Raw genomic sequence first — 18,135 nt, 5'->3', positions numbered from 1 at the left:
TCTGCCCTGGGAGCTGGAGAGTGTCTGTGAGGAGCCCTGCCCTGGCATTTGTGCAAGAGTTGAACCAAGAGAGTGGAGAGTGCTGGAGCAGAGAGAGCATGGTTTGGGAGTTTCAAGGAGACAGGAGAGAAGACACTCAGCTATACTGAGTAGAGCTGATAGCACTAAGTGCGGTGGACCAATGCCCCTCACCCTGCAGATTGGGGTGAGGGGGGAGATCTAACCTCACCCAGAGGGCCTACCCTTGGGTGGAGGTAGGGGTATTGAGGCCCCATTACAGCCATCCTGCAGGGGTACATTCCTGGAGGAAAAGGAGAGGCGGTCAGGACCCTGTGTACTGCCATGACTTGTTGCTGTGAAATGAACTGATGCTGTGTGCGATATTAGGACAATAAAGACATTGCTGTTTTATATAAAGACTGTGTGAGATTGGAATCTCTCGCCCTGGGACCAGGGCTTCTCTGGGAAGATTCCAACCTATCCCCTAGGTTTCGCCAGAGAATGGAGGCTCTGCACCACCACCACTAAAGATGAAGGCATATACCCCAGAAGCCTGGCCCTGTCATACCCCACACCAACGCGGGAGACTCAGGCCCTCCTGTTCCAAGCAGGTATGCACCACCATAGTACATGTAGCCAGCCCTCACTACACCCTAGAGGTCAAATCTGCGACCGGGGGCGGGTGGGGGGGGGACATGGGTTACATAAGTATAGAACATTATCTGTTAATGGAAAATGTGTCTTAGTCATATTAAATAATAACATTCCTTTTTCCTTCCCCCACCAAGTTTACAGAGCTGCCTAAATAAAACCTGCCTATTAGTGTATTTTTCAGTTGGATAAGAGGTGTATTAGTTGGACTAATGCCACACAAGCACTGTTTTTGCCTTTGCGTGTCCTGATCAACTAAGGCAAATCAGTGTGAGCCTTTGAGAGAATTAAGTAAAAATGCATGTTAGATGAGCTGAAGATTGATCTTTTTCTTTTGGGAAACTATTTTTCTCCCTGTACTAATACATTGCCTGTTGCAGCCATTTGGTTTCATTTTAATCACATGGGTTTGGAATTCATGAGTTCCACTCTCACAGTAAATGATTTTATTTAAGAACTATGAACAGGCAAATTGACTTTACCTTCTTTTCTTCCTGTAATGCGATTACTTCGTGATACCGTGGAATGAATGGCTCATATTTCTTCTTGTCTTCCTTCTTGGAGTTGACATTCTCATAATGCAGCGCACTTTCCCTTTAGAAAGTTCAAAGAAAGATTTATGAGTCTGCAGTTCAGAAGGCACAGACATCTAAACAAGTGCTACCAAGCCCAACCCCTCCCCCCCCCCCCCTCTCCCTTATGTTTACTATAGCTAATAAAGGCGAAATTGTTTACTAATTGAGGGTTCGGAATTATAATACAAGTTACAGTGAGTTGTATCTAAATAGAGTGGACTGCTGTTTTAATCAGTGAAGCAAAGCTACGTGTACAGTATTAGCGTGTTTTGGACCCTGAACCCAAACTATAACCCATAATACCATACCATTTTACCTAATACATCAATTTTCATAACCCTATTATACAATATAAATTAGCCAATTTCTTTGTAGGCCGTATTGTTATCGTTTATACATACAGTAAAGCAACATCATATTCCGCAGCAAGGTACAGAGCTATGTATATAACATAAACAGAATGACATACAAATAAGGCCAGACAAGCAGATACAGAAGTTAGAGAGGGCCCTGCTCCTGAGAGCTTACAGTCTAGAGGGAATAAGGGGTAATGTTGAAACAAAAGGTAAAGTGGCTGCTCATTGTGAGACGGAGTACGCCTTAGGGGGGAGTATGGAGTAAATGGGTTACATTTATGTGTGACGAAGAAATCCACTTTCCCACTAAATTTGCAGATTTCACAAAAGCGTGCAATACATTTGCTGTGTGCAATATGGCTAAAACAGATGCTGCATGGCACGTGTATATACTGTATGCACACAGATATCTATTCATCTTGCAATGGTAAATTATTCTCTTTTTCCATTAGTGAACCGAAGGCCAAAACAAGAATGAGAAACAATAGATGAATAATTAATTCCTAATGAACACAATTAAATATTTATAACACACACTGATGCAGTTCTTGCACACAATGATGTAGAAAAAAACAACAGTGCAATATTATTTTGCTCATATTTAGCAATGCATAAAATGTAGTGACTCAGAATTACAGTAATACACACACAATGTGATATATAAGGAAATACTGACACATACATGTATAAGTAAAACATTGGACAAATTCTATTCCGATATAAGACTAGAAAATGAAATCAAAACGTCCACTCCCTTGGGTTTCACCACTTCTCCTGAGTTGGGTCAGCCCAAATTTGTCTATGCAATTAATCCATCAGGTCTGCTTATCTTTGTCTGTAGGTAGACTCTGTTCATTAGGTCCCAGACAACCAACAAAATCAAAACACAGCGAGGTTGTCATCTTCCTCATCATCTATATTTTAAGTAAATACTGGCCCCCACTTAAGGGAACATTGCAATACTTTACAGTCAGTTGGAGAACTACAATTTAAAACAGTTATTTTTGTTACATAAGAAACAGACAAGAAAATGCTGAGTTATAATAATAAATGGTTGCATTAGAATGAACAAAGGTTATACACATTCAGCTTACAGATATTTCATGGACAGTCAGATATAATTACTAGTAACATTAACAGACAGGATTCAAATTGTGTTAGAAGAGGTAGGATAGACCTTCAATGTGTTAGAAGAGGCTCTGCCTCACAGATCTTACAATCTATAGGCAGGGGGGGAAGTGTGTGAGAGGGGGGGGGAAGCGGACTGGCATGGCCACCCCTCCCGCCGCTCAACATCCTGAAGCCTGGGAGGAGACTCTAGTCCTAGGCCCTGGGAAAGCAGTTGTGGCCCTGATGGAGCATCAGTACATATGGCACATTTTACTAAGCAGTGCCAAACCACAGGACAGTGCAGAAGACACTTTACGGCCCATTGAGTAGCACCTCTTAGTAAATATGGGCCATAATCCCTGTGCAGGACAGCAATAGAGACCAACAGAGTGATGTTTTCCTATTAGTTAATCACCATGACTCAATCCAAGAAACAAATATTTGAGTACCCCTTCTAAAGTCCAATACCAAATACATACCTACAGTAAAGGACACTCCACTGGGTAACTAAGCAATTGTAAACCAACAAAAAGAGCTACATACTAATAAAAGCCCACTGCAAATGTGCTGCCACTAATATTTGCAACATTGATGTTAATTTATGAAAGCAGTCTTACTGAACATCACAACAATTTGGATTTGACCATAGTCACAAAAGTGATTAATCATAAATCCAGTTCTTGTCCTGTTATTTTTTTTTTATTTTAGCAATGTTAAACTCAATTTTCTGTCGACGGCAAATAAAAATATCACTTGTGGTAATTAACTTGCTGTGGGCCTCACCCTGGAATATCTGGGCTATACAGTGACCCCCAACCCCCGACCACCCCCCCTTGCCTCTACAGCTGGTCCTGGATTCCTTCCGCCCTCACGGACTGTAACTATCTGTACTGTAAGTTGCAGGCATTCACTACCCTCACTCTTCTTTTACTGCTGCTGAATGTATGTTAACCCTTTGTGTACTGTACCTTTCCCTATTAAATCTATTGTTTAATAGCTCTGTTGTTGTGACTCACTGTTAGCTCACGAGATTTATAGCAACTTGTTGTACACTGTATATTGTATTATTTTCCTGGTGTGCTTACTCAAAATCCTGCGACCCTCATATTATGGCAAAGGCCTCACAATACCCAGTAACCCCTAAGTAACAGTATAGACAGGGATGCTAGTCATTGAAGTGGGACTTATTCCTTTTGTGTGAGTCAGGGATTACTGGGATTGGATGGGAGTGTGCCCCTTGTGTGGGTCCCCTAATAGCCTGATTGGTGGCAATGCTACCTCTTAGTGAGTTTAGACTAGGATTGTTTGTTTTGTATGCTCAGTAAAACTGCTTCGTTTTACAGGGGTGTTTTCTGGGAGCCCCGAGGGCCTATTGCCCCCAGAAACCACCAGGGCATAGTAGTAAGATTGTGGCTCCCAGTGAGAGCATGTGGTTATCGGGAGTGGGTGGGAGGCACCCCAGTGTAAGAGTGCAGCTCTTGGGTGGTTCCCCCTAGTGGTTCTGATTTGGTGATACTACACTCCTAGTAGAGTAGGCTAGGATTAGTCAGTGTGTTTTTTCGGCCCCTTCTTGCCATAGACCGAGCGGGATCACTTGCGGTCAGTAGGAGTCTAGATAAACTCAGTGTACCGGTGACCCACTGTTTTTGGAAACCGGCGGTTTAATGTTATGTGACAGACCTCGCGTAAATCGACAATAATATTCAGGGTTCTGGGGAAAAAAATGAATTTTTCCCAATTTAGCTTTGTGCCCACTAAGAATTATGTATGCACAATTAGTATGCGTTAACTCATTTGCTTGTGGATTTTTGGCAGTAATACCAACAAAATAAAGAACAAGGATGTACTAATGAACTAGGTAAGAAATCCCTTAGTGGTGCACAACAGCCTAAATTTATGATAATAGTAGTAGTAGTAATAAAATCTTCAAACTTTAATTGGCAAAATTAAAATAAAGACGAAGTGCAGGACAAACATAATATTCTGAATAAAATTAATACTAATAAAAGGTGTACAGTCTTATTTAGTGATAACAGGTAGTAAGCAATATTCTAATTCACAATATAAATATATATAGATAAATCTATAAATACATGTACTGTATACACACTGGTATATAGGGTTGTGGGGGGCTATGAATACTAGTATTGAAGTTTTGCCCCTGACGGGTCACTCTGGAATAAGGAGTGCCTGGTATAGGTCTCTAGTGGTACATCACTAGTGTGATCAAATGTACTGATCTGTACAATTGTATCTCTTGAAATTGAAATTTGTGGAGAATGCTTCCAGGGGTTAGAGCAGGGGTGCGCAAACTGGGGTGGGGGCGTGCCAGATTGTCATGGGGGGGGCGCAACGGTTACAGAGGCCCCACGCTCTTCCCCAAGGCATTTAAATGACATGCCGGAGGAAATCGTGAGGCCTCTGCAACTTCCCTTACCTAGTCTTAGGCGACGCATCGCCATGGCAAGGCGGCATCAAATGCCGCCGTAGAGTCACGTGACGCCACATTGCCATGGCGCCGCATCACCGAAGACAAGGTAGGGGAAGATGCAGAGGCCTCACGCTCACCCCCGGCATTTCATTTAAATGCCTTGGGGGAGAGCCCGGGGCCTCTGTAACTGCCATGTACCACAAGTGGTATTTTTATTTACTGTACACACAAGGTGGGAAATACGAGGTAGAGCAAGAGATATTGGTTGCTTTACTAGGTGACTCAAAATCATGTGTCATGCAAAGGTGAGAGCCCTTTAAAAAGGCTCAGTTTTCGATGGGGAGAGGGGTGGGGGAAAGTAAGTTCAGCAAATGAGGACACGTGTGCTTCAATCAAAGATGAAGATGTTCCTTTGTGGGGGACAGATGTGAATTGCTGTAGGCCATTGGGCTGGGATTTCTTTTTGGAGTCAACATTTTCTTTTGCCCGTTTTTACTTTTTTTTAATTTGGGTCATTAAGTGACAAAAACAGGATAATTAGTGGAAGGTTTTTTTGGGGGTGGGGGAGATTATGGTCGGGCATCGGTCCATAAAATAGAATTAAGGGATTTGTTTCATGGGGTATTTACCCGGTTGCACGTGGATGGCCTCAGCATGGATCAGGTTTTATTTCACCCTTGATCCCATTTGTGCCAGTGAGGCCACTTAGGCTCTCATTGTATGGCCTAGCTAGCCTCACTGGCATGCAATGTTTAATTTATTTAATGGCCAAAAACCCAATCAGGCAGATTTAGCTAATAGAGTAAAGTCATTCATGTAGATGGGGGTTGTTAAGTGTGTTGGGGTGGATGTAGTGGATGTAGTGGGTGATGGGTACTGGGGGTAGGTGCCGGTTCTCCAGGGTGGGTAGTTAGGTCATCCTGGCTGTAGCAGGAGAGAAATAACCACTTGTTTGTCAAAGCGGTATGCAAAGGTGGGGGGGGGGGGGGGGGGAGGAGATGTAGTTACTGTCGTATTTTAAATATATTAAACGCTTCAAAAACCTCACTAGGCAGATAGCCATTGGTTGGCTATGACTAGTGAGCCATCTGAGCTAATAAGGGCCTAATATATTAAGATATAGTCACGTTTATTACCTGTTCTTAGTTGATTTAGGTTTTCTGGCTTATGTACAGACGTAGCAGCCATTATTGCTCCCGCTAACGCGTTGCAGCGGGACACACAACACGCCACAGTTAGCATCTGCCATTGTAAATGTATAAGCCACATGCGAAAAAGGGGTGTGGCTAACACAAAAAGGGGGGTGGCTAACGTGCCAGTGGGTGCAATACCGTCTGCTACATCTATATATAGTGTAAAATATATATATATGTATATATATATATATATATATATATATATATATATATATAATATATAATTCCAGGCAAAAGGTGACACATTGTGTGCTCATTTGCATGTAATTTCCCAGAATCCATTGCTACAGTGCAAACAAGGGTACTATGGAAAGAGACCTCGCTCAAACCCCTAGATGGAGTAGCGTGCTGCCAAGGGAGTGTTGTGATGGAGATGGGGGAGTGTACCTGAGACAGGTACAAAAGGTCCCTTATATTGGCGCACAGCAGACCCTTATACAGTAATATACTATGGTCAGGGGTGAATGAAATGTACAAAGCACAAGATAAAATAAAAAAAGTTTATTAAATATTTTACAATGTTGTGTGGTGTAATTCACTTAGATAAAAATAGACTGGATAAGTCTATACTACTACTGGGTATCCCTAGTCGGTGCCAGTGTGGGATAGTGATCTCATGCCAAATGGCTCAAAATAGGAAGTGTTTGAGGCAGTGTGTGAAAGATCAATGCATACAAATGTTTACTGATACTCAGCCAAATCTTAATAGTGTGTGTAGCAAGTCTAGGTTGTATGGTAGCTGCCTGCACTGATGTAATGTGCTGATATGAAAAGGCTAAAATCCAAAACTAAACAGAAGAATTGGCATTGAAAAACGGGACAGGTTTTTTCCTATTGATTTGGCATTGAAAAACGGGACAGGTTTTTTCCTATTGTAATTGTAGAGTCACCCTGTATATCAGATGGAAGATCCAGCTGGTGTATGTATCATGATTCTATTAGGTCAAATCACCATATAGAGATGTGGTCTTATACAGGTATACGTGCACCCTGTCTCAGCTACAGTTCTAACCCTTTGTAACTGAGGGAATCATTGCCAGCTCGCATATGTTAAATATAGTTTGTGGGTGAGCACAGGGAGCACTGTCAAAGTTGTAGCAGTGCTGGACACCTCTTTAAGTGGGTGTATCAAGGAGTGCACGATCTAGATATCAAGTAAAGATGCCATGAGAAGCACTAAACATTTCAGCAGTACTGTTAGGTAATACAAAAGTAGTGGTGTGTCGGCAAAGACCCGACATGCAGCATGTTTCGTCGCTGCTTGCGACTTCTTCCGGGGTGCAGTGCAAACAACTCAGTAGTATTTTTTGGCGGTAACCCGATATTGGCATTTAGTGAAAAGAATGTGAATAAGTCATTTGGGTGTAAATTGCTCATTTGCATACTCTGCCATTTGGCTTTAATAAATAGGGCAATAAATAAAATTGCCATTAAACACAGAAAGCAATGTTTTATTACATTTATCGACCTTTGGTGTGTATATAGCCCCTATACAGTTCTTTGCTAACAGTAAAAGGTAGGGCTGATGCAAGAAGTTATGCAAAATGGTTTCAATTGCAGATTTGTCAAACACAATTCATTAGTGATAGACTCATCACTTCTCCAATTCCCCGACTGTGATTTGCATCTCTGTTCTGGGGAACTTCCAGACAGCATGCAAATGAATAAAATAAAGCATATTTTATGTATTATGATATCTTTCTCTATCATAACCGTTCAAATAAAAGGATAGGAAATAAGAGGTAAGTTATTCAGTTTGTGAAGAGAGCAATTCGCCCAGTTTGTTACCAAAATGACAAATGGAACACTGGGCAATAAAATGAGTGAACTTTGCAGACTTTGCATCAATTCACCATCATGCTGAATAATACAACCTTTTCAAAGGAAATGCAAACTTGAAAAAACATGGGTGGCATGCAGAACTGTCTGTGTGCAAATGCATGCAAAATCTCTAGCCTACTATTCTCGAAACAATTAGATGGAACTAGACTGCATTTGTAGTTCACTGCCCAGGTCATAAACTGTAACATGAAGTACAATCCATCAACAATTAGTACCAAGTTATTATGTCATCAACAGCTTGACAAAACCCAAATCTTGTGGCACTGGGCAGTACTGTGCATTACAACCCATCTAACTGAATATAACAATAATGTGGTTTTGACCATTACTGGATCTTTAATAACCTCAGCTTCTGTGGTTTCCCCGGCTTCCAAGGCACGACAAGATCCCATGGCTCGTTTTGGCTTGGATTTCTGGCTCTCATCCCTCAGCATAGTTCTTTTATGAAGGCTATATTATCCATTATGCATTATATAAAAACTGTTTTTGACAGTTCCTATTACAACACTGCAGCAGTTAAATGCCAGATTGTAATTCACATTGCAATAAAATTTGCCGTGTTAAATGCTAGAGGATAAATACCCATGTAGACATCGCTTTAGCCAATTCACACAGCTTTACGCTTATTAATAAATGAGTGGACTAGTTACTGACTTTTAAGAGTTAATGGAAATCTTTGGGAAAATGTAAATTACAAAAAGTAATAGCATCATGCACTTACTGATCTATATCGTATTCACCAGGACCAGGTCCTTCACGGTTCTGAAATTCAATGCGTTTTCCTGTATAATTTCCAAAGTGCACTCCTTTATATTTCAAAGTCGCATATGCCTCTTTCTGGGGAGAAAAAAATAATAATTCTGTCTGTTATTATTTCACTGGGCATTTTTTTTTACATCCCCAAAAAAACACATGAGAAACCCAGAGAGGAAAGCAGTCACCCTCTTTAATGTCAGAAGGTTGCAAAGCTCCATCACTAACATAGTTAAAGTTGCTTAGCTGTGACCACTTCTATTGAAAAGCCCAAACTAAACAGTAATAACTTTATTTCTTAGAGACCATTCTTCCCACAGGATCTTACAGGCATGTTAAACTTATGATCTGTTCTTGGTGACTGAGACAGAGGGAGATGCCCAAGGTCACAAGAAGTGGACACAGGGATAATGAGCCAGGCTCCCCTGTACCTCAGTGTCATTGTTTGCAATCAGCGCCTTTATTCACGTAGCCTCTCCCTTAGCCGTTACTATCAGCACAATGACACTAAGATTCCTGAGCACACATTTGGGCTGACAAAAGGAGAGCAGAGAAGCCAGAACACAGACACTGTCTTGAGCAGAAAGGCTGTGCTGAAGTCAAGACAGCCAGATACCTATATTCCCTGGACACAGAGAACATAGGTACTTGCCAGAGACTGACATGGAGGGCACCTGCTTAAAGGTACCTCCTGAGATTTGGGGGTGATAGGATGGTAATGGGAATATCCTTCCAGTCCTGCAGATAGGGTCGGGAAAGTAAGTTAGCCTTTACAAAGGGATAAGGGTTTGTTATTTTGTTGTTTTTGTATGTTTTGCCTGGATAAAGGAACAGCTCAATAAAACCAAGATATAATTTCACCCAAATCGGTCTCAATTATATGTATCTCTGCACACATCTCTTACAGGAAGGAATTCTTTTTTCCCCTTATAAAACAGCATTAGATCATATTTCACTGGGATGTTTTTATGTTTACCTTTCTCTGGATCAAAATACTGTAAATACAAATGTAGGATAAAGTATCTGTCGTCTAAATTTAGCATAGGTTGAACTTGACGGACATATGTCTTTTTTTCAACCTCGTCTACTATGTAACCATGAAACAATCATGATCATCATCATTATCATCTATTGAAATCTATAAAACTGTTGGATTTTTACGTCTACTCAGATTTTCAAGATGGTGGAATGCTGGAAGCACATGCCATTGCTAAATGATTTCATATACCAGAGCGCAAGAGCTGTAGCTACATTAGTCAACCTGTAACATGAACCACCACCTACATTTCTTCTTCTTCCTGTCTTGTTCGGCTCACAAGAGTACAATGATTATATGTACATCTAGCTACTATATGCAAACCAATGTACCGCACATCCAGTTTTCTCTATACTATGCTGTCTAAAAATCTGAAAATCCCAATTTGGAAATTAGAGGGATATAAAAAGGAAACATCAGACCTGCCTCAATAATCTGTTAAATATTACTTAAATATACATGGGCATTAAATACTGTCCAAATACTACCTACTGATGGAGCGGTCGTTATTCGCACACATCTCGGCGCCAATTTTGAGTTATTTGCTGTACTCCACGCAGCATGAACGTGGCCAATCGCCCCAGGCACCCGCGCTTATCGCAGATGTTTTGTTTGAATTTCATGGATTCTGTTTCTTCGTTTGCAATAAAATGGATGAATTGTAATGTGTACAGTACTGTGCTACTGTGCTACTGTGCTACTGTGTCAATTTCCTGTTTTTAATAGCCAGAACACTAAAATTCATTTTTCTGCACTCGGCACGCTCGCATCTTAGTGCGGGAAGGCTGGAATTCATCCCGCGATTTCAAATCGGGATTCCGATGTACATGACGCGTGAAGTGTTCGAATAACGGCCGCTCCATCAGTACTCCTTCTTTACTTAATGAGAGGATTCGCTTTAGAATCATATTCGTCTTGCTTGAAGGTGCTACTTCTCTTGAAGAATGTTCTTGAATAAGGTGATCTAATATTACAGATACTGCAGCTAATGACTGACCAGGGAGGATTAGGATCAGGTTACTAACAAAATATATCAGTGAAACAACCTCAAGTCATTTCCAAACAGAATATAGGGAGATACTTTACAATTAAATCACTGTCCTCTTCTAAGGAAAACACTAGTATGAAGTATTTGTTACTCTTTTATATTATATAAAAAAGTAATCTTATCTACAGTATCCATGGTATTAAACCAAAACAGAGTTCCAGCATTTGATTCATACATTCAGTTGTGTTTTTTCTTTTTTAATTCTGCAATATTTTGTTGTCTACCTTTTTATTACTTTTCTATTTTTTGGCCATTAAATTGTCTAAAAACCTATTCATCAAACCTCTTGGTAATCTTGTTTCTATTGCAATTCTACCTTTCCTGGGCTATACAATGATTAAATATGAAATGTTCAAAATGAAAAAATGGTGAGTACATTTAGAACTTCTGCAGAATAGGTTTACTTTTTGTTAGTGTCAAACGTTCAATAGTGTTTACCCCATCTTGTTTTACAAAAGAATAACTGCTTAGTCTTGTAGATTATACCTTAACAGAATACAAAAGGTATGTGTATTGTAACAACGATGTTATCTATATATGTATATCCATAGAGGAGAAAGAGAAGAGAGCGCACGCCCCATAGTATAAAACTGTATATTTAATGATGGGAAGGGGGAGGGGGGGGGAAAATAGCACTCACAAGGGTAAAAGAGTTAAAAGCATGTTGTGATTATATCACCACCATCCGGTATCTTTGCTTGACTCAGATGTCCGTCAGTTTCTGGATGATGGAGGATCCGTGATCATCAGGATGTTCAGAGCGTGAAAGAAGTATACCGTAATTGTATTGGAGTCCTCAGAGAATCTCCTTGCTGGATGGCCTCAAGCTGTTGGACGCACGAACCGGCCTGTTCATGCGCACACGTGATGACGTAATGTCCGTACGTAACGTATTGCGTGATGACGCTCCCTGACGCGTTTCGTCACACTCGGGCGACTTTCTCAAAGGGTGATGGGAAGGGGCTGGACTCATGGAGTATATATACACTATTGGTAACGTAGCAACCCCTAAAACAGCTGAACGGGATGTTGCATTAAAGAAAGCTTAATCAACTGTTGAAAACCACAATAGTGACTATACATATGCAGATAGAGGGGATAATTACCCATAATATATATGTCGGTGGGCTTATAACAGAAAATGTGTGTCTTACGGAGGGAATTGACATTTACTAATGAAAACAAAAAGATTGAATGCAATGGAATGATTACCACTGTATATTAAAGAAAAAATATATATAAAAAATATATAAATGAATATATAATTGAATATATAAAATTTGACTATAATTAAAGTATATATATATATATATATAATTTGAATGTATGTGCGTATCTCTCTATGGTGGCTTCCAAAAAATGATACTACTGCTGAACTGTATAATGGATTTGTAGCAATGAGTATATAGAGTTTTAGTCCATTCTGTCCACACTGTTTAATATAGTGTGTTGATAATATCGATTCTCTGATAGAACTTTCAGTACAGACATTATACAGTTCAGCAGTAGTATCATTTTTTGGAAGCCACCATAGAGAGATACACACATACATTCAAATTATATATATATATACTTTAATTATAGTCAAATTTTATATATTCAATTATATATTCATTTATATATTTTTTATATATATTTTTTCTTTAACATACAGTGGTAATCATTCCATTGCATTCAATCTTTTTGTTTTCATTATTAAATGTCAATTCCCTCCGTAAGACACACATTTTCTGTTATAAGCCCACCGACATATATATTATGGGTAATTATCCCCTCTATCTGCATATTACTATTGTGGTTTTCAACAGTTGATTAAGCTTTCTTTAATGCAACATCCTGTTCAGCTGTTTTAGGGGTTGCTACGTTACCAATAGTGTATATATACTCCATGAGTCCAGCCCCTTCCCATCACCCTTTGAGAAAGTCGCCCAAGTGTGACGAAACGCGTCAGGGAGCGTCATCACACAATACGTTACATACGGACATTACGTCATCACGTGTGCGCATGAACAGGCCGGTTCGTGCGTCCAACAGCTTGAGGCCATCCAGCAAGGAGATTCTCTGAGGACTCCAATACGATTCCGGTGTACTTCTTTCACGCTCTGAACATCCTGATGATCACGGATCCTCCATCATCCAGAGACTGACGGACATCTGAGTCAAGCAAAGATACCGGATGGTGGTGATATAATCACGACATGCTTTTAACTCTTTTACCCTTGTGAGTGCTATTTCCCCCCCCCTCCCCCTTCCCATCATTAAATATACAGTTTTATACTATGGGGCGTGCGCTCTCTTCTCTTTCTCCTCTACAGATTCCATAGGATGTGGTTCATCCTCTTGAGAGCAGCCGGAGACCCCTTGCACCCACGTCATTAACTTCATTGATGAACTATTTCACAAAGGACTGGTTTTTCACTTTATTTTCTTTTTGCACATTATTGTATTGCGCCAATCCTAAGCTATTTATTTGAATATATGTTTATTGTTTCACACGCAGGCACTGACACTAATTATATTGCTATTTTGATATTAACACCACATATAATTTTCATCACCATTTATACCCATTTAGGTGCTGCTTTTTCTTGTTTTATATGTATATCCATGTATAGTTATATTTATACAGTGCCAACAGTGTACACAACACAAATTACAATACTGGACATGGAAAATAAGGTTCAAACAGTAAGGGTAAGAGCAGGAAGTCAATGGCAACATAGTAAGACAAACGAAGGGTCTACCCCGAAGAGCTTACAATCTATGTGGATAGCTATTTACTGTATATACTGTATGGACAGGGTCAATGCACATTTATTGCAAAGATAAGAACAGAAGATCAAATTAATGTCCCTTTCAAAAGTGGTCTGATAAAAACCTAGTCTTTTGTAAGTGAACACATTAAAAAAAATCCATGTCTTCATACTGTATGTTGGTTAAAATCACTGCATTAAAATAATATAAATTGACTTCTACTTAACTCACTAGCCTAAGCAGTAAGCATTACTCAGGTAAAAAAAAAATCACATTTGTAATTGAATTAAATAGGCTCTTAAAAATACTGACGTGGACAGGAGAATAAATTGATGCTCTATTAAGAACTCTAAATCACCATGCACTCTATGCCAAGAAGTGTTGACAATATCCATTTCAAGGTCACTGTCAACTTGGTAAGTCATTACCAAATAAAATATGGCTTAATTGAAGCAAACTCAGCAAGGAGCTGCATTATTTTAAGTGAACATTGTAATATAACTCCAAGAAGAATTACTAATCGCCACTCCCGGTGACAACAAAATGGATGTAGAGGTGCTTCGCAACTTTTTTTTCTTGGACTCTCCACAATTAAATATGGAAATAAATTCAGCGAAGAATTAAAAGTCTCGGAGTGCATTCATTTCGGCACTAATGGACTGCTTTCCAGTGCGCCTGCACACAGGTATCCCACAGTGTGTTACCAGCAGTAACTCATATGTCAGTGTTAAATCTCGAGCAGAATTCAGAGATTTTTCAGTTTTGCCTAAAAATACACAGTTTCTTTAAACTAGGGAATAGATAGATTCTGATTCTCTCTCTCTCTCTCTCTCTCTCTCGCAAATTTGAGTTGTGTGGTGGGAGTTTTCAAACTGAAAACTCCACCGTTGGCAAAGTGCAGCGTTGTCGCTGTGAGATTTTGCCGGCATAACCCAAATTGATATTTGGGGCTACAGTCGCATGACGCAAGCTGGTTCAGCCAAAAGAGGCGAACCAGCTCCGTGACGCGTTCGTTACACGCCCCCAAACGCCGCGATCTGCCTCCTGCAGTTTGAGCACAGATCGCTGTGCTTCAGGAGCGAGCAGCGGGGCGTGAACGCTAGCAAGCTGCCGTAGAAGCCTGTTTGAGCGAGCCCTAAGGCCTGATTGTCCTCCATGTTCCCTCTGCCTTGAGTCTTGCCCCCTATATCCCTCCTGGTTCTCTTCCGGTACTCCTTTCATTCTGACTCACTCCTTATGTGCTCACCCAGCTCTCTCTCCTCAAGTTTTCTCCTGCTCTGGCTCCCATCTCTCCTGCTCATACACCGCCTTGTTTGTGCAGATGTCTCTGCATGTCCCCATTGACCCCCCTGGCAGACGATCGCTCTATACCAGAAGCAGACCAACAACCCAAAGGCATCGTGTGGGATCAGAAGGGGAGACAGCCACGGCCAACAATAGTAGATTGAGGTTTGGGGGAGGAGGGGTATGCATAGTGGGGCTACCTTGTGGACATCGATGAGTTCTAGATAGATTGATCTTTTGGAGACGCATAAGGGACGGAGTACTTGTATATTATATTTGGACTGAGAGGGGGAGTCTGTGGGTGGGTGCGGCTGGGATTGAGAGATGGGGGGGGTCCTAATGAAGGGAATGGTATATAGACCTAATCCAACTAAGAACAGTCTTACCGGACCTCCTAACATGCGGGGACTGGGGACCAGAAAACTCATTGGGGCTTGAACTCCTGGACACCTCCTCGGCAGCCAAGTGACGTTTCACTAAGGAGATCAATTGCTTGGAGTCTTTGGGGTCACTCTGGCTGACCAATTTCCGGACAGTGCGAGAAAGACGCCTCAATGACAACTGCAGAGGTGGTACATTCGTCAGGCTCAAGTCATTTACACGCAGAGTAGATGAGGTCGTAGAGTTGGGAGCGTGGAACCTTTCCTGCATTGTAATGCAAGGAGTGGAACCGTTAGGCCCGAACTGCGACAGTGACACCTAGCCGTGCCAGAATCTCAGCCTTCAGGGTGGCATAGTTTTGAGCTTGCTCTGGCTCCAAGTCATAATAGGCTTTTTGCGAGTCACCCACCAGGAAGGAAGCGATTATTCCAGCCCACTGCTCGGCTGGCCACGCTTTGCGTACTGCTGTATGCTCAAAAAACGATAGGTATGCCTCAACATCATTGTTCATCGTCATTTTCTGGAAGAGGTGAGATATTACCTGGCGAGCAACCTGTGGGGCCCCGCTAGTCTGGGAGGTAATTCTCTCTCCCAACATTAGGACTTGTTTCATCTTGTACAATAACACACTGTGGGAGCAAAATAATGGTGTAACATTTTCATAGTTGTCGCTGTAAAGTCCTATTCTAGATAATTTAAATGAATATTGTTTTTATATATAGTAAATACAGGAATAACTGAAACAATATTCTCTGTTAGCACTGTGAAGACCACCACATTTATAGATTTAATGGAGTTTAGTGAATAATAGCACCAGATAGATTCAAGGTAAAACTTGATGTGCAAAACAGCAATTTAAATTTACTGCATGAGTACATTATATTTTATTTTATGTTAGTGGTTTATTGAAGCCTTTCAGTGCCGGCATAGAAGCAGCTCACAAACTATTTACTATATCTACAGTATATGACAGTTTAAAGTGACCCATCCCTGGATTAATTTAATTGTCTACTTTCAGAAAATATGAGTGATGTTTGGGTGTATAATTGCTTTGTTACTGTAATTACATGAGAAAATAGCGGGCCTTCAAAATCTGTTTAATTCTACTGTTGGACCCACCACCCTTTTCATGTAAAAACATTAACAAAGCAAAAATAAAATGTATTTAAAAAATGATATTTTCTTATTTTGGTTTTATGGCGTGTAATATTCCTCACCCAGGTAAAATGTGGATAGCCAAATTATACACTACATTGCAAAGTTTAAAAAATGATTCCTTATTTTGTGCATGCTAATTAGATTGGTGAAGTCTCATGACCAAGCTAAAACCACGAGAGTAAAGCTGTATAGAAGTTGCAAAATTAATTTTTTAATAAGTGTTAATACAACACAAATTCTAACGTCTACGAGGGCCCACAATATGTCTAAAACAGCCAATAGCATGCTGGGAGCTAGTTTTAATGGATATCAACCTAGCAATGCGATAAAAGGGTAATGGGACAGGACCGGTATAGACGAACCCCTCGGGTCCCAGGGTTATACTCTCCAAGTCACACACAGTCTTTATGGGTGAAGAATAGTCTCTTTATTTGACAGAGCAACAGTATCCCAATGATAAGGCTTCCAGCAGCCACAACACAATCGCCAGGACGGGTTATACGCCGCTCACCTCCGCCCCAAATACTTCCTCCTCTCCTTCCCTCCAAGTCACTCTTCCGGCAGGATGGTCTGAACTAGGGCTTCAATATGCCGTGGCCCACCCCCAGGGTTAGCCTCGAGGTGGGTCTTGAATTCTCCCCCATCACCCCTGGCAGTGGGGTGAGGGCATTGGTCCACCAGTCTATGATTCTATCAGCTCTAACTATAGACGCTGATTGATTCAGTTTCTCTCTCTCTTCCGGCACTCGGCGCCGGGGAGCCCGCAGCCTCCTGATACTCCTCGGACCGTTCCGCAGGATTCGTGGCTCACGGCATGATAACCGGCAACTCTAGACTCTCGATATATCTGTTCACTCGAACTCTTCCTAGCTACTCTCTCGAACGAAGAACCAGCAGGGAAGAACAACACATGCCACTCTGCGGAGTGGCTGCTAAATATAGAGCTAGCCCCTCCCCTCATGGTGTCAGCAGAACCTCCCCTCTTGCTCACGCCTGCAGCAGAGTCCAGGCCTGCGTCTACCACTCAGGATAGGGCTATGAAAGGGGAAAACTCATGATGATTACTGGCGCCTGATCTTAACAGGGCTTATCACAGTAGAAGGAAGATAGGTATAGCCTGTGCTGTTTACAGGGGGCTACACTCTCCCTATGGTGGAATCCAATGGTCCCCACTTGGACCTATCTTTAGCAGTACCATCCTGCGGCGAACCACCTGGGAAACAGCACACATAACAATCATAATACATGCATAATGAGGTAGTAATAGTAAACACACCTGGGTACTCCCAACATGGAGAACCCTACAGATAGTGCCTTGGATCAGGCTTCCTTACCCGTCGTCCATTATGGTCAGTGACAGTCACAGCGAATGACTGAACCGGCCCATGCTCAGGCCTGTATGTAACACTGTGCATGTAAATACACCTGCCGATGCTCCTTATGCGCACTAGCTCACTAATCTTATCCTCATTGTGATACCCCGCCCGACCGTACTTGGTCCGCAGGTACTCTTGAACTGCCTGCCTCAATAAGCCAACTGTCTCGGTTATCTTCAACCTC

General features: G+C 41.3%; 1 protein-coding gene across 1 annotated transcript in view; it reads right to left on the bottom strand.

The window, feature by feature from the left end:
• The window catches only part of STPG2 (sperm tail PG-rich repeat containing 2), a 759,671-nt gene that overhangs the window by 662,038 nt on the left and 79,498 nt on the right, over positions 1-18,135 (bottom strand). The window contains exons 6-7 of the mRNA XM_075609709.1: positions 8,883-8,998; positions 1,134-1,245 (exon numbers count right to left, since the gene is read on the bottom strand). Of these exons, the coding sequence (XP_075465824.1) occupies positions 1,134-1,245; positions 8,883-8,998 (228 nt within the window). The remainder of the gene's footprint in view (positions 1-1,133; positions 1,246-8,882; positions 8,999-18,135) is intronic.

Source organism: Ascaphus truei, chromosome 1 (assembly GCF_040206685.1).
Source record: "Ascaphus truei isolate aAscTru1 chromosome 1, aAscTru1.hap1, whole genome shotgun sequence".
Taxonomy (NCBI): Eukaryota; Metazoa; Chordata; class Amphibia; order Anura; family Ascaphidae; genus Ascaphus; species Ascaphus truei.
The sequence above is the reverse complement of the archived record's forward strand: the minus strand, read 5'-3'. Positions and strand labels throughout refer to the sequence as shown.